The 17,884-nt window shown below is 43.3% G+C and overlaps 1 protein-coding gene across 1 annotated transcript in view; it reads right to left on the bottom strand.

Moving 5' to 3' along the window:
* Positions 1-6,403: 6,403 nt before the first annotated feature.
* Positions 6,404-17,884, bottom strand: part of LOC132895064 (clustered mitochondria protein homolog) — a 35,370-nt gene continuing 23,889 nt past the window's right edge. The window contains exons 20-26 of the mRNA XM_060935243.1: positions 17,352-17,432; positions 15,090-15,215; positions 14,719-14,840; positions 14,521-14,614; positions 6,946-7,080; positions 6,779-6,852; positions 6,404-6,601 (exon numbers count right to left, since the gene is read on the bottom strand). Of these exons, the coding sequence (XP_060791226.1) occupies positions 6,550-6,601; positions 6,779-6,852; positions 6,946-7,080; positions 14,521-14,614; positions 14,719-14,840; positions 15,090-15,215; positions 17,352-17,432 (684 nt within the window). The 3' untranslated portion in view covers positions 6,404-6,549. The remainder of the gene's footprint in view (positions 6,602-6,778; positions 6,853-6,945; positions 7,081-14,520; positions 14,615-14,718; positions 14,841-15,089; positions 15,216-17,351; positions 17,433-17,884) is intronic.

Here is a 17,884-nt window from a genome sequence, read left to right as displayed (position 1 = left end):
TTTTCTTTGCTCTATCTTTTGAAATCAATTTATTTTATGATTGAATATTCCAAGTATTCTTTAAATATCTTGTTTTTAATTACCACAAATCATTAATTTAATTTTTTCTTTCCTACTTTATGAACAAAAATACTTTTTATATTACTACACATGGGTCATCCAAGTGTGATTTAAAATTAAAGGTCTTAATACTATAATAATAATAATTTGTTTCAAGTAATTACTTTAGCAGTGAATGGGTCCAGTTATTTATTTATTAACTATGTCGTTAGCTAAGCCAACTACAATAAAATTAGCTAACTAAAGTAGAAAATGTCAACAGCTCGGTAGCTAATAGTAATTACTTGTAACTTTCTGACAAGTAATCTACTCACTCTCAAGGTAATCTAAACATAATCAATTTTTTTCTAAGGTAATGTTAGAACAATTGAAAAACATTACTTACATGTATTAGATGGGCAAAGGGCGCTGTGCTGAGCTGTGAAATGTCTGACACAAGCACAATTCACAGTTCCCACCAAACGCTGGAGTAAATGCATGCGGGTCGGTTCTGACCCATGTGTGTAAACTTGATGTAAAATTACAAAAGCTGTGCTTGTTCATAACTTAAGAAAGGAAAAATAAAAATGATGATTTGTGCTAAACAAAAACAAGATATTTACTGCATATTTGGAAAAGTAAATGACAAAATGAATTTATTTCAAAAGTATATCATAGAAACACTCAGCCATACATGAAATAACCTGGAAAATGAATGCAGGTTGTTTTTGACCCATGTTGTGCATTAGAAGGGTAGTGATACAAAAAGGGTTTTTATTCAAAAAGTAAGAAAGGGAAAAAAAATAAAATAAGGATGTATGATGATCAAAAACAAGTTAATTGAGGAATACCTTGAATACTGAATGATGGAATTAATTTATTGCAAAGATATAGAAGATAAAAACTCAGCCGGGTCACTTTTGACCCATGTTTTGCATCAAAGAGTTAAATATGCTGCTCAGATACAGGCATTTTTTTTGTAACAGTTAATTTTGTGCTGGAAAATGAATGTTTGGAACTCTAAAATGATGTTTTTGTACTGACTCGATAATGTAGAAGTCATAAATAAAATAGAAATCGCTAACAAATTTTGTATGGGAAAAAATGGGGGGGTCTAAGACTTTTGCACAGTACTGTACATCCAGTGGCCAGTTTATGAGGTCTATTAACTTTGTAGGTAAACTCTGTATCCTGGATCACTTTGTCAGTATACAGTTAATGACTGTAGGTCATCTGTTGGTGTGCACAATTTGTCAGCCCCGACTATCCTAGGGCTGCAAACCTTTCCAGGCTCTCTCGAGCCCCTTTCACATAAGCAACCTGTTAACGTATCAAGAAAAACAACCTGGGTTAGATAATAAACTTTCATTCCCAATCAGTCTTCCATGAGGGTAAGGTAACGGGTGTTGTGTATTCCCACCTGACTGTATTTAACAGGATGCTACACAGCTCCAACCTCTGCGAGACATGTAACGCATGCGAAACTGGATATGATGTACAACCCCGATTCCAAAAAAGTTGGGACAAAGTACAAATTGTAAATAAAAATGGAATGCAATGATGTGGAAGTTTCAAAATTCCATATTTTATTCAGAATAGAACATAGATGACATATCAAATGTTTAAACTGAGAAAATGTATCATTTAAAGAGAAAAATTAGGTGATTTTAAATTTCATGACAACAACGCATCTCAAAAAAGTTGGGACAAGGCCATGTTTACCACTGTGAGACATCCCCTTTTCTCTTTACAACAGTTTGTAAACATCTCGGGACTGAGGAGACAAGTTGCTCAAGTTTAGGGATAGGAATGTTAACCCATTCTTGTCTAATGTAGGATTCTAGTTGCTCAACTGTCTTAGGTCTTTTTTGTCGTATCTTCCGTTTTATGATACGCCAAATGTTTTCTATGGGTGAAAGATCTGGACTGCAGGCTGGCCAGTTCAGTACCCGGACCCTTCTTCTACGCAGCCATGATGCTGTAATTGATGCAGTATGTGGTTTGGCATTGTCATGTTGGAAAATGCAAGGTCTTCCCTGAAAGAGACGTCGTCTGGATGGGAGCACATGTTGCTCTAGAACCTGGATATACCTTTCTGCACTGATGGTGTCTTTCCAGATGTGTAAGCTGCCCATGCCACATGCACTAATGCAACCCCATACCATCAGAGATGCAGGCTTCTGAACTGAGCGCTGATAACAACTTGGGTCGTCCTTCTCCTCTTTAGTCCGAATGACACGGCATCCCTGATTTCCATAAAGAACTTCAAATTTTGATTCGTCTGACCACAGAACAGTTTTCCACTTTGCCACAGTCCATTTTAAATGAGCCTTGGCCCAGAGAAGACGTCTGCGCTTCTGGATCATGTTTAGAAATGGCTTCTTCTTTGAACTATAGAGTTTTAGCTGGCACTGGCGGATGGCACGGTGAATTGTGTTCACAGATAATGTTCTCTGGAAATATTCCTGAGCCCATTTTGTGATTTCCAATACAGAAGCATGCCTGTATGTGATGCAGTGCCGTCTAAGGGCCCGAACATCACGGGGACCCAGTATGGTTTTCCGGCCTTGACCCTTACGCACAGAGATTCTTCCAGATTCTCTGAATCTTTTGATGATATTATGCGCTGTAGATGATGATATGTTCAAACTCTTTGCAATTTTACACTGTCGAACTCCTTTCTGATATTGCTCCACTATTTGTCGGTGCAGAATTAGGGGGATTGGTGATCCTCTTCCCATCTTTACTTCTGAGAGCCGCTGCCACTCCAAGATGCTCTTTTTATACCCAGTCATGTTAATGACCTATTGCCCATTGACCTAATGAGTTGCAATTTCGTCCTCCAACTGTTCTTTTTTTGTACCTTTAACTTTTCCAGCCTCTTATTGCCCCTGTCCCAACTTTTTTGAGATGTGTTGCTGTCATGAAATTTCAAATGAGCCAATATTTGGCATAAAATTTCAAAATGTCTCACTTTCGTCATTTGATATGTTGTCTATGTTCTATTGTGAATACAATATCAGTTTTTGAGATTTTGTAAATTATTGCATTCCGTTTTTATTTACAATTTGTACTTTGTCCCAACTTTTTTGGAATTGGGGTTGTATAATTCACTCCAATTTCCAGTGATATCCACCGAAGTTTTCTTTTGTTCCTTTACAGTGGAGTAGTATGAGTTATTCGAAATGTGTAGGCATCTGTTGCAATATCACTGCATCATTTACATCACCGCTAGCAATGGCATGACCAGTCACAACATGTTTACCCAGTGGTTCCCATTAGCACTGGAGCATTTACACTGGACACCATTACAGCATAATAGCAATAAATAAACAGTTTTCAGTGTGAGTGTGAATGAGATATAGGTTTCCACATAATACAATATAATTTAGGCGACTTAAGGCGATATTTGATGATACCACAGAATCTGTAGCAATACGATACAATTTTGATTCATAAGTTGATGAAACACATTATTTTTTGACACAACAGTTCAAGTTCAACTTTATTGTCCTTATACATATACGGGGTTGTACAGTTAGACAGAAGACATTCGGTGAGTAACATACACATAGTAACACAGTACACAGAAAGTTTTGTCCTTTTTTTGATAATAATTGATTTATAAGTAATATTTGTAATATATTTATATTGTAATTACAATGTATAATCAATTCTAATATATCTAGTAATAGATTTATGAGGTGGCACAGTGGTGTAGTGGTTAGTACTGTCACAGCAAGAGGGTCCTGGGTTCGAGCCCAGCAGCTGACGAGGTCCTTTCTGTGTGGAGTTTGCATATTCTCTCTGTGTCTGTGTGGGTTTCCTCCAGGTGCTCTGGTTTCCCCCACAGTCCAAAGACATGCAGGTTAGGCTAATTGGTGGCTCTAAATTGACCGTAGGTGTGAATGTGAGTGCGAATGGCTGTTTGTCTCTATGTGTCAGCCCTGCGATGATCTGGCGACTTGTCCAGGGTGTAGCCCGCCTCTCGCCCATAGTCAGCTGGGATAGGCTCCAGCTTGCCTGCGACCCTGTACAGGATAAGCGGCTACAGATAATAGATGGATGGATAGATTTATGATTATGAATTATGATTGAGAATTATGATGATAATTCTCAACACAGGAACTGCCACACCCAGCTTAACATACCACACTGCACATTCATAACCCACAACATACTGTATTTACTTGCCTTGACTCACCTTCCTAACTGTAGATCTTATACACACCGATTCTTCAATACTATTACGGTATTGTAAGGTCACATGGTGAGCTCAGCCCTCATGTTGTTCAGCTAAATGTATTTCATCCTAATTCATTTTAATCTACACTCCTGCCAGTTTAATAGGAACACCTGTAGACCTGCATATTTATGCAGTCCTCCAAACTGAACTTTTTTCCAACCTTCTGCTGTCCAGTTTCAGTGAGTCTATGACCACTGCAGTCTCAGATTCCTGCCCTTGACAACTGATGTAGTCTTTGTAGCCCATTCACCTCAAGGTTCAACATGATGTGCATTCTGAGATGCTTTTCTGCTCACCACGGTTGTCAAGAGTGGTTATTTGACTTACTATAGACTAACTGTCAGCTTGAACAAGTCTGACCCCTGATCTATCTCAACAAGGCCTTTCTACTCACAGAACTGCTGCTCATTGGATGCATTTTTGTTTTTTTGCACCATTCTGTGTAAATTCCAGACTGTTGTGCATTAAAATCCAAGAAGATCATCAATTTCAGGGGCCATCTGGCACTAACAATGATGTCCAAAGTTACTGAGATCATATTGTTTTGTATTCTGATGTTTGATGTGACCTGGCGACTTGTCCAGGGTGTACCCTGCCTTTCGCCCGTAGTCAGCTGGGATAGGCTCCAGCTTGCCTGCGACCCTGTAGAACAGGATAAAGCGGCTAGAGATAATGAGATGAGATGTTTGATGTGAACATTAACTGAATCTCTTGGCATACGAAACTGCACAGTAACCAGAGTCATGAGGCACCAGCACTACCTGCTGTGCCACTGTTACCCTCTTTCCACCAATGTGAACTAGGTGCTAGTTCTGGGCTGGTGCTAGTGCCGGTTCAGGGTTGCGAACCTTTTAAAAACTGGTTTGCTTTTCCGTGGGCTAGAGAGCCACCATAGTGGTACATTGTTACATTGCTGTATATGATGGACTCCTAGATTAGGCAGACTAGACACTACACTAACTATTTTTTTTAATGGCAGACACCAAGTTTTAGTTGGTCTTGTTGGTCAGGATAATCCCACCTCCAGCCCCTGATGTAAGCTGTTCTTGATTCTAGACCAGCAAAGAGTTGGTGCTGCTCTGGAACCAGTTTTCATGGCCAAGAGCTGGTTCTTGATGGCCGTCGAAACATGAGGAACTGGTTCCAAAGCGGCACCACCTCTTTCTTGTTCTTGGTTCTAGACCAGCAAAGAGTTGGTGCCACTCTGGAAACAGTTTTTATGGCCAAGAACTGGTTCTTTTGCCATTGAAACATGAAGAACTGGTTTGAGATTAGGCACTGTCTCCAAATTGCCCCTTGATGGAAAAGGGGTATGTGCTGTCTTAGCTGGTTCGACAGTGTGTAAACATGTTGTGTGATAATGTCTGTTGGGAAACTCACCGGATAAATGAAACATATTGAGTTGGATCTACATCATACTCGGGTATATGCTAAGCATGGTATTGTGCCATTGGCCATCAAGGGGACTGTTACTAACAAAAACACACAGATAAGAGCACAGCTACTGCTTCCTGACAATTGACTTTTTCTTTTTCTGTGTTTGTATTGTGACACTGGCTATGAAAATACTCCTACTGCTCATCATCATCATCGGTATGTAAACAACAGTCCTCTCTATAATATGCTGTGTTGTATGTTTTTGGCAGTACATTTATAAAACATCATACACACACACTATTACCATCCAATCGCAGTGCATTTGCAGTCAGCATGGTATTATTTTCAATATCACATTTAACATGGCCGAGTTATTGATTCAAATACATCCAACTTTATTCATGTTAGCACTTTTCAGATGGCATTTGGCACAATGCAGGAAGTAACATCTTCAATTCTGTTCCCCATACACAAACAGGTACATGCAACAGCATCTTATTCCAAATACACAGCTCATACCATTTATGACTGAGGATACAAAATAATGCATTTATCATTGTAAGCTGTTATATCACTGAGAAGACATAAAGGTTGACATTCATATTAATTATATTTTAAAAATCCAGATTTATTTTGCAGGCACGTTTTGCTGTGAGTCAAGAACCAGGATCTCACGTCACCATTATGATTGAATTATGATTCTCTTCTGTCCCTTCATGTTTTTTTTATTTCTTTCATTAATTAAAGAAATGCCCTTTTTTATTGACATCATGCTGATTTATGTAAATGCATATAATACTATAGTTCATGTGCAATACTAAATATTGGTCCTCCATGACAATAGGTGGAGCTGTGATTCCTGACCAAAATAAAATGTCCTGCATTATTTAAATGGCTGTTTTTCGGGTGCCATCCCTTAAAGTTTCAAGATCCTTGTTGCTTAGAGGAGTAATCAGTGTCGAGTAAGCAGAAGGTTACATGTTTGGGAACAGAAAAAAATAGGAAAAAGAAAGAAAATTAGATTAAACAAAGCCAGGACTCAGAGGTTAATTTAAAGATTGATTGTTGAAAAATGATAAACACTGACTTTTGTGTTTCACTATCTGCAAAGCTTACCTGAGTGGGATAAGGACAATGCCAGTAACCAGATTTAGCTGCTCGACAATCCAGAGCCGACTTGGAGTGGTGAGCTATGGGTGAAGAGAATATTAGAACAGGTTTGGACTAATACTAATAACTATGTGGTGCCTTCTCTCACACACACACTACACTTTGGTACTCACAGTGAGAGGAGTAATACTGGATCCAGAACGGTTTTTGTATATCATGTTCATAGTCCTCTGCAGAATTACAGCCTGATTCGTGAGGTGATTCAGGTACTTGGAGCTTTCTTGTGTCTTTTCATGTGCTTCTCCAACCTGTGGAAAGCAACAATTGGTGCTCTGATGCCATACAGCATACCTGACTAACCCTTTCCCCAACTCTCATTAGGTCCAGCTTTATTTTAAGTCTTTCTATGCATTACGTGACACAGATTAGGCAAATTATGGCTGGTTTAGGATACCGTGATCTTCTTGATTTAAGCCTCAAGAAAAATGAACTGTGTTTTTATAGTTCTATGTTTTTGTTATGGGTGGCGAGATGTGGTGTGATAGGATCCAAAAGCAGAACACTGGCAAGAAATCCCAATAAAAAAAAAGGTGATTTAATTGAAGCAAAAAGTAAACAAATGAAAAATAGCAAAAATAGTCCAGACAAAACTTGGGACAAAAAGTGAGGCAGGCAAGGACAAAAAATGCTAGCACAAAGAACATGAAAAATAGTCCAGACAAAAACTTTGAGACAAAAAAACGAGGCAGGCAAGGACAAAAAAACAAAACAAAACAAAAAACGCTAGCACAAAAAACATGAAAGACAAAACGTAGAGCAAAAACAGTGACAAGAAACAAACAGGCTAGAGAGCAAAAAACCATGAAGGCATAAAGGGCACAGAAACGGTGAGGAAAAACTGATGAGACGTTCTGGCGAAGTCCCTGTCTGAGAACGGCGTTTATATACACAGCAGAGAAAACCAGGAAATGAACCAGGCAAGATGGAATTCCCGTCCCGGATCCAGATAGCGCTGACCTGGGAGATAAGTAATCTCCAGAGTGGAAGTTCGGGTGGAGCATGACAGTACCCCCCCCAATGAGCGCCTCCAGGCGCTTTAAGAAGAGCGTCAGGGTGTTGCCGGTGGAAATCTGTGATGAGTGTTGGGTCCAATATGAACCTGGTGGGGACCCAACTTCTCTTCTCGGGACCGTAACCCTCCCAGTCCACCAGGTACTGGAGTCCTTTGCCTCACCGCTGCACCTTCAGCAGTTTCTTGACCATGTATGCCTCTCCACCTTCGATGAGCCTGGGAGGAGGAGGGGGTTTGGAGGGTGGCAACAAAGGACTGGAGACCAGAGGTCTGAGCTGTGATATGTGAAAGGTGGGGTGAACACGTTGCATGGTGAGTGGTAATGCCAGTCTAACGGAACATGGGTTGATTACCCTCTTGATGAGAAAAGGTCCAAGGAACCTGAGTGCTAGCTTGCGGGAGACGGTAGGTGGCACGTGGAGAGCATGACTCGTTGTCCTACCCGGTAGGTGGGTGCCTTGGAGCGGCTTTTGTCGGCCTGCCTCTTGGATGTGAGGGCGGAGTGAATGAGTCGTCTCTGGGCCAATGCCCACATCCTCCTGCAGCAACGTCTAAAGAGCTGGGCTGAGGGTATGGCGACCTCCTCCTCTTGGCTGGGGAACAGTGGTGGTTGGTAACCTAGGGAGGGCTGGAATGGAGAGAGACCTGTGGCAGAGGAAGGGAGAGTGTTATGAGCATATTCGATCCAAGGTAGGTACTTACTCCAAGAACTGGCATCCCTGGATGCCATGCACCTGAGTGCTACCTCCAAAGCTTGGTTCGCCCATTCTACCTGGCCATTGATTTGTGGGTGGAAGCCTGAGGAGAGACTACAGGTGACCTTGATGAGTTTGCAGAAGGCCCTCCAGAATTGCGCAGTGAACTGAGGACCCCGGTCAGAAACGATATCAGTGGCCAGTCTATGTAGACGGAAAATGTGCTGGACGAGTAGTTCAGTGGTTTCTTTGGCTGAGAGGAGCATGGGAAGAGGGATGAAATGAACAGTCTTGGAGAAATGATCAATAACAGTGAGGATGTATGTGTTGCCACCTGAGTTGGGGAGTCCTGTGACAAAGTCCAGGGCGATGTGAGACCAAGGTCGATGTGGAGTCGGGAGGGGTCTTAGCAAGCCAGCAGGGGGTTGATTGGCTGTCTTGTTCTGGGAGCATGTGTCACAGGCTGCCATGAACTCCTGAACATCTTCCTTGACGGATGGCCACCAGAAGCGCTGCTGGATGAGTGCCAGGGTTCGGGCAGCTCCCAGATGACAGGCCAGCTTGGAGCCATGACCCCACTGCAGCACCTGGGTTCGCACAGGACAGGGAACAAACAGATGATTACGTGGAATGTCGTTGGAGTTACCTTCTCTGGGGTCCTGCTCCAGGGCCTTCTGCAATAGTGTCTCAACCTCAAGTATGGCGGCCCCCACCAGGCAGCATGGAGGGAGGATGGTTACGGGCATTTTGGACTCCTCCTGGAGGGAAGAGAACATCCTGGACAGGGCATCAGGTTTGCCATTCTCGGAGCCTGGGTGGTAGGAGAGCATGAATTTGAACCAGGAGAAGAAGAGAGACCATCGGGCTTGTCGAGAATTGAGGCATTTGGCAGACTTGAGGCACTCCAGGTTTTTGTGGTCGGTCCAGACTAGGAAGGGAAGATCAGACCCCTCAAGACAGTGCCTCCACTCCTTCAAGGCTAGTTTAACAGCCAGTAGTTCTCTGTCACCGATGTCGTAGTTACGTTCGGCTGGGGACAGCCGGCGGGAGAAGAAGGAGCATGGGTGGACCTTGTTGTCACTGGCTATCTGGGAGAGAATGGCTCTGACCCCTGACTCGGAAGCGTCGACCTCGACGATAAACTGCTTGGTTGGATCGGGTATGGTGAGAATGGGTGCTGTGGTAAACCTGTGCTTGAGCATGGAAAAGGCTTTCTCCGCTTCCTCCCCCCACTTGAACTGGGTCTTGGTCGAGGTCAGGGCTGAGAGAGGTCTGGCCACTGTCAGGAAACTCGCTGGCTGAGGGCTGTCGTGGTTTGGCGGGAGGCAGAGTGGAGTTCAGGCAGGAGGCTAGGCAGGAAGGACTCCAGCCTAGGATGGTGTTATTAGTCCAATTTAAGTGAGAGTTGTGCTGCGTCAGCCAAGGTAGTCCTAGAATGACGGGAACATGAGGGTCGTTCATGACGTGAAACTGAATAGTTTCGGAGTGATTGCCTGAAATCCTTAAGGTGAGTGGGGCGGTAAGGTGAGTGATGCCAGGACAGTGAGAGGGACCTTGAGGGTGAGTAACGGGATTCCAAGATCCTTGGCGGTGGTGGCGCAGATCAGGTTCCTGTCCGCCCCCAAGTTGATGAGTGCCTGAAGATGGTGATGCCGGTTGTTGTGGGTGATGATAACAGGGAGCAACGGTCAGTCAGCAGGGGACTGGTTCCGAGCGTTGCCCACCAGGGCCCCTCGATTCACTGGTGGGCTCGTCCTTTTAGTGGGCAGGCTCGGCAGATGTGTCCTTGCTGACTGCAGTAGAAGCAGGCCCCCGTGCTCCGCTGGCACAGTCGTTCCTCTGCTGACACCCATATCCAATCTACCTGCATGGGCTCGACGGACGAGGCGGAAGGTGGAGAGGAGGTGAAGCTGGGGCGGTTCTTTTCTCTCCTCCATTGTTGTATCCAAGCATCGATGCAATTGGCAAGGTCCATGAGGCTGGAGAGGTCCGACGGCAATTCCTGAGACTAGTTCATCCTTAATGCCGTTGGACCATGTAGGAATGCGTTGACCTGGGCACTCTCGTTCCAACCGTATGACACCGCCAACATCTGGAACTCGATGGCATAATCCGAGGTAGATCGGGACCCCTGCCACAGCTCCATGAGCTCCCTAGCCGCTTCCTGGCCGGACAGAGAGCAGTTGAATGTTCACCTCATTTCCTCAGAGAATTCTTTGAAGCTGGAGCAAAAGGACGCATCGGCGTCCCAGACTGCTGTTCCCCATTCCCTGGCCTTGCCGGTGAGGAGCGTGATGGTATAGGCTACCTGGGAGCGTTATGTGGGGAAGGCCAGAGGTTGTAGCTCCAAGATCAGTGAACACTGAGACAGAAAAGATCTGCAGGTACCTGGTTCTCCACTGTAGGGCTGAGGCGAAGGGAGTCTCGGTTCATGGAGAGTGGCGGTGGCAGGAGGTGAAGAAGGAGGGGGCTGGGCAGGGGTAGGCATGGCTTAGGAGTGCTGGAGTTGTGTGGCTAGAAGGTTGAGTGAATTGGACAGGGTGGAGAGGTTCTGAATACTCTGTTGTAGCTCCTGTTGGTGGGTCCCAAGGAGAGCTCCTTGCTGCTGTATAGCCATTCTCAGCTGGGTCAGTTCTGCTGGATCCATGATGGCCAGAACGTACTGTTATGGGTGGCGAGATGTGGTGCGATAGGATCCAAAAGCAGAACACTGACAAGAAATCCCAGTAAAAAAAGGTGATTTCATTGAAGCAAAAAGTAAACAAACAAAAAATAGCAAAAATAGTCCAGACAAAATGGGACAAAAAGCGAGGCAGGCAAGGACAAAAAACGCTAGCACAAAGAACATGAAAAATAGTCCAGACAAAAACTTTGAGACAAAAAATGAGGCAGGCAAGGACAAAAAAAAAAAAACACTAGCACAAAAAACATGAAAAAGAAAAAACATAGAGCAAAAACCGTGACAAGAAACAAGCGGGCCAGAGAGCAAAAAACCATGAACGCATAAAGGGCACAGAAACGGCAAGAAAAACTGATGAGACGTTCAGGCGAAGTCCCTGTTTGAGAATGGCGTTTATATACACAGCAGAGAAAAGCAGGAAGTGAATGCAGGCAAGATGGAATTCCCGTCCCGGATCTGGATAGCGCTGACCTGGGACAGGGCTTGAAATTCATATATTTTTTCACCAGCCAGCCGGACTAGTTCCCTTCCAAAGTAACTAGCCAAACAGAAAATCAACTCACCAAAATTTGTTCATGTATGAATTTTACTTCTGTCAAAAATAACACAAAAGAGAGTAGTTACCATTGTTCATGACTAATGTGCATTTATTTCAAGACCCGAGTATTTTGATAATGTTTTTTTGCACACTTGACAAATTGGCATTTGCTGTTCCACGTCCTCCTCGCAATATCCAAAAAAATGCCAGATGACTGACCCCTTACTAGTTCTTTTAGGAATCAATTCGTCCGCTTCCATTTTTAATTTGTCGCTGAAATTGACAGAGCTTACACGGTAGCCTATGCGACACCAGCGATTGCACAAACTGAGTCAGTGCTGTAAACCAAAACTAGGAAATCTTCCCGCAAGTTCCTTTCAGCACCGAGATGTTGCCCGGGATTGGTTGGCGAGTGTGTGACGTTATTGTTTTTTTTTACTCTTAGGCAGCCTCTCACGTTACTGCCTGAGGGACAGAGAGAAAACCACCAGAAAAGGTTTTAAATAAACGCAACAAACACGAAACAAACACAAGTTGGCAGATGACCATAAAATACTCGATAGTTACAATATAATAATTATATGTATCTCACACAGAATTTTCGGAGATATATCAAGTATATTCAATATATCGCACAGCCCTAGTCTGAATCTTCGCTTCATATATATTTTTTATTTTCAACTAGCCAGCCGGGCTGGCTAGTGACAGAAATTACCCGCCAAATGACAAATTAAGTTGCCTCGGGCGACCGGACCACCGCGAATTTCAAGCCCTGTGGGAGATAAGTAATCTCCGGAGTGGAAGTCCGGGGCAGAGTATGACAGTTTTACATCCATAAATTAGACACATTAGACCTTTGACCGAGGAAAATCTCATTTATACATGACAATGGACCACCTTCTTCTATCCTGTGTCTCCATTAGAGAAAAGGGCCATTAATCTTTTGATGTTTTCATCCACCCATCCCGGTTGCATTCTTGTCTGGCTAAACCATTGGTGCTAAAGAAGGTAACTGGACTTGCTTGAAATCCTTGAAGACGTTTCACCTCTCATCCGAAAGGCTTCTTTAGTTCTGTCTGACTAGTGGGGAGTTTCAGGTATTTATCCTCTAGTGGACCAAAAACAACCCTAAGGAGAGTTGCTGAGGTCACATGGGTTGTTGACCCTCTCAGCCATCCTGTAGGTTGTTAGGGTCACTGGAGGCTGGAAGTGAAATGGGTTAGCAGCCTTGTGGGTCGTTGGTTCTCTCTGCCATCATGTGAGTCTTTGAAGTCAGCTGAGTCTTGGTGTAGATGTGTATTCCGTTTTCGGGCGGCATTTTAGGTGGTTAATAAGTGGTGTCTCAGACCACCTCCTCTGTTCATCAATGGTCATTCCAGGTTGACAAAGATGGGTCCTTTTACTCCTCTTTCAAACCACCGGTCTTCTCTGGCTAAAATGTGTACATTGCAGTCCTGAAACAAGTGTCCTTTGTTATTGAGATGAAGATAGACTGCAGAGTCCTGGCCTGAGGAACTGGCTCTCCTGTGTTGAGCCATGCACTTGTGAAGCAGTTGTTTTGTTTCCCCAATATACAGGTCTGAGAGGGTCAATGACTCATGTGACCTCAACGACTCTCCTTAGAGTTGCTTTTAGTCCACATAAATAGTCAGACAGAACTGAAGAAGCCTTTTGGATGAGTGAAACGTCTTCAAGGATTTCAAGCAAGTCCAGTTGCCTTCTTTAGCACCTACGGTTTACAATGACCTGGATGACTGAGAACCTTCACAGACATCTTATCTGGCTACTTCGTTCCATGAATTCCAACGAAGATGCTTTCTTCTCGATGGTACGTCTCCATGTCTCCTTTGGTATTCGCTCTTCCATCCATCCATTATCTGTAGCTGCTTATCCTGTTCTACAGGGTCGCAGGCAAGCTGGAGCCTATCCCAGCTGACTACGGGCGAGAGGCAGGGTACACCCTGGACAAGTCGCCAGGTCATTGCAGGGCTGACACATAGACACAGCCATTCATACTCACACCTATGGTCAATTTAGAGCCACCAATTAGCCTAACCTGCATGCCTTTAGACTGTGGGGGAAACCGGAGCACCCGGAGGAAACCCATGCAGGCACAGGGAGAGCATGCAAACTCCACACAGAAAGGCCCTCGTCGGCCGCTGGGCTTGAACCCAGGACCTTCTGGCTGTGAGGCGACAGTGCTAACCACTACACCACCATGCCGCCCTTTTTGTGAAGTTGTCATCAGGAACTAGAGAAGGCAAGTCGCTTTTCCCGGAGAGAGAAGGGATACTCAAAATAGCATTGGATTCAGTCGTCGTATGAGTTTTTACATAAGTAGGTAATTGGTCTTTTGTCCAACCCCCAACTTGGAGGACCAGGGATGCAGTTTGTCATACCCAGGATGTGACAATGGACCATAAAGGTAATATATTTCAGCAAACAAGGCATTTTCAGAGACCTTGTATCTCTTAAATTTAGTTTTAAACATCCATACTTTATTTAATTTTAATTTTAGGTACTTCCTACTCAGGTTTGCTTGATCGGCAGGAAAAGGTTTAGCTTGGATAAAAGAGAATCCATGAGACTTCATGAAAGTGAAATTGGTGGGATGGTTTTTAAATTATGAACCATTCTGATTTTCTTTGCATCATTTATAAAAACCACAGGTCCCTAAGGGCTAATATTCCCATAATCTGGATGGTATTATTCTTTTGCTAACAGATATTAGAAGCTTTCTGTTTTGTATGGCTGAGAATTCACCTGTCTCCGGTAAATCATGTAGCGCTCTTTCTCATGTCCCAGCGCCGAACGAAAGTCCCCTTTGCTCTCGTACACCTTTGCCAACAAGTGATGACTACAAAGAAGAATTGTAGAAAAGTATTCTTGTGAACAATGCATGCTTTCTTCTAGGACATTGGGCTATTTGTTCAGCTTTATTTACAGTGGTTTATTCCTCACCATTGTGCCACTTTGAGTGAGGTAGGCCCCTGATATTTGGAAGTCAAGGCCAGGGCGTTCTCCAGAAACTTAAGCGCGAGATCACACTGCATCACACCATGTAAGATGAGACCAATCTTACTCTGGATAGAAAAAAAAAATCACCATCATGGTAAATTAAAAACAAAGGTAAGCTCACAGTGAGAACTAGCTAAACATGGAACCCACATTTCATAACTCCAGCAATGAATAAGCTCAATTTTCCAAAGGCTCAATTTTTATTTAAAAAAAAAATGACATCCAGTCAATCAGATACTACAGTGTCTGGAATTTTTTTTGTCCTTTTTGTATGGATTGAGAATAACTTTTGCTACCAGTTTGGTTTTACTTACATCCAGTAGAGCCATTTCTGGGTGATCTTCTCCACACACTAGCAGCATGAGGTAGCGGGCACGGTAGAGCAGCCGCAGTGCTGTGGATGTTTGTCCACCAGCAAAGCAATAAAGACCAAGGTGTTTCTAAAAAAGTTGGGAAAATGGAGTTAGTGATACCACAATATAGGCAAAAGTTTGTGGACACCTGGCCATTACATCCATATGTGGCCTTTTCCCAAACTGTTGCCACGACTGCACCCCAGTCCTCTTTACCCAACATCATTGCTTGAATTCACTAATGCTCTTGTAGCTGAATTAACACAATCTCCACAGCCATGTTCCAAAATCTAGCCTTTCCAGAAGAGTGAGGGTTATTATAACAGCCTAAGGGGGCTAAATCTATGTTCAACAAGCGCATATAAATACAGTATAATGGAAGGGGAGCCCTGCAATGACCTGGTGACTTGTCCATGGTGTACCCCAACTCTCCAGCTTGCCTGTGACCCTGTACAGGATAAGCGGCTACAGATAATGGATGGATGGATAATGGAAGGGGCTTCAATGCCAGGAAGGACATTTTAACAGTTGTGTACAAAGCACTCATTGAATCAATACTTACTTTCAATGTCTCATCTTGGTTCAATTTCATCTCTGTTAAGAACAAGTCAAAGTTTTCTCGGATCATTAATCAAGCAAGTAAAACAACTGGTGAAAACCAAACTCAATTATCTGTACTCCATACACAAGCAGTTAAAAGGAAGGCTAACCACATCATAGTAGATCCCACCCACCCCCTGCACAAGTCTTTCCAGTTACTACCATCAGGTCACCACTACAAAATCCCCCTTGCCAAGAAAAACACATTCTGTAACTCATAGGGGTCGCGTTCGATGACAAACACTCTTCTTAAGCGAACATCCCTGCAGTGACGCAGATGTGTAGATTCCTCCTCTACAACATCCAAAGGCTCTGCCCTTTTCTTACCACCTACTCTACTCAGCTCCTGGTCCAAGCACTGATCCTCTCCCGCTTGGACTACTGCAACTCTCTCCTTGCTGGCCTTCCAGCTTCCGCCATCAAACCCATACAGCTCATCCAGAACATTGCAGCTCACTTGGTCTACAACCTCCCTCGTTCTTCCCATGTCACCCCTCTGCTTGCTGACCTGCACTGGCTACCTATCGTAGCTCGCATCAAATTTAAGACATTGGTGCTCACTTACCAGACTCTCAAGGGGTTAGGGCCAGGATATCTCCAGAGTCTGTTCTGCCCCTACACACCAGCCAGATCCCTATGCTCCACTACTACTGGTTGCCTGGCCCCTCCTCCTCTCCACTTCTGCCCAGCCCGCACAAGACTACTGTCTGTCCTGGTTCCCCATTGGTGGAATGACCTTCCTATTGAGGTCAGAACTGCTGACTCCCTGACCACCTTCAAGCACAGACTGAAGACTCACCTCTTCAGGCTGCTCCTCTCCCCTGCTTCCCTGCCCATTGTGCAACTGCGTTTTGGTCTAGACCAACCCAGGTTGTGCACTGTCTAGCCTGGGGTTAGCTGTTTTGAGTTCTCTATTTAGTTGTACTTTATATGGTTGGTTTGTTTCCTTGGCTGTTTGAGTATTGGTACTTCAACAGCATATTACATTAGGCATTACTGTCACTTGTTCAGTTGGAACTAGAACTTTCTTGTCTAGAAGTTCAGCACTTTGTGTACCTGACTTTTACACTTGTTGTACATCACTCTGGATAAGATCGTCTGCTAAACGCCATGTAATGTAATGTAATGTAATGTAATGTAATGTAATGTAATCATTCACTCCCACTGCCATAAAAACCTTAAATAAACAGTAACATTTCCAGACCTCTACAACCACCACCACTATATAAACACAAGGCCAAACAGCACACAAATTGTATCATCAGTATTATAATTTTATTCCCCTGCTCCCCTTATTGATTGATTGATTGATTGATTGATTGATTGATTGATTGATTGATTGATTGATTGATTGATTGCACTAACCACATTCATTCTGTTTTTAGGAACACATTCTTTGTTTGTCAATTGTCTGGTTGTTGTTTTTGTATGTTGTTGAGCCACGCCTAAGATGATTTTCTGTCATGACAGGCAATAAAGTTTTTCTCATTATGAAAGGTGTCCACATACTTTCAGCCATATAGTGACTGCAAAGCCATTCACTGAATCCTGTTCTGTAAATATTTCACCAGTAAATGTCAAGAATTAACTTTGCTACATAAAAACGGTACGCTTAACACTCACGTATTCCTGTATAGTGTTTGGATGGTCTAGTCCCAGAACTCTTTCACTGATTAGTACGGCTTTCTGCTGGTGACTCAGTGCCTAAAATAGAACACATGAACAGTGGTGCTTGAAAGTTTGTGAACCCTTTAGAATTTTCTATATTTCTGCATAAATATGACCTAAAACATCATCAGATTTTCACACAAGTCCTAAAAGTAGATAAAGAGAACCCAGTTAAACAAATGAGACAAAAATATTATACTTGCTCATTTATTTATTGAGGAAAATGATCCAATATTACATATCTGTGAGTGGCAAAAGTATGTGAACCTCTAGGATTAGCAGTTAATTTGAAGATGAAATTAGAGTCAAGTGTTTTCAATCAATGGGATGACAATCAGGTGTTAGTGGGCACCCTGCTTTATTTAAAGAACAGGCATCTATCAAAGTCTGATCTTCACAACACATGTTTGTGGAAGTGTATCATGGCACGAACAAAGGAGATTTCTGAGGGTCTCAGAAAAAGCGTTGTTGATGCTCATCAGGTTAGA

Source organism: Neoarius graeffei, chromosome 12 (assembly GCF_027579695.1).
Source record: "Neoarius graeffei isolate fNeoGra1 chromosome 12, fNeoGra1.pri, whole genome shotgun sequence".
Taxonomy (NCBI): Eukaryota; Metazoa; Chordata; class Actinopteri; order Siluriformes; family Ariidae; genus Neoarius; species Neoarius graeffei.
The sequence above is the reverse complement of the archived record's forward strand: the minus strand, read 5'-3'. Positions and strand labels throughout refer to the sequence as shown.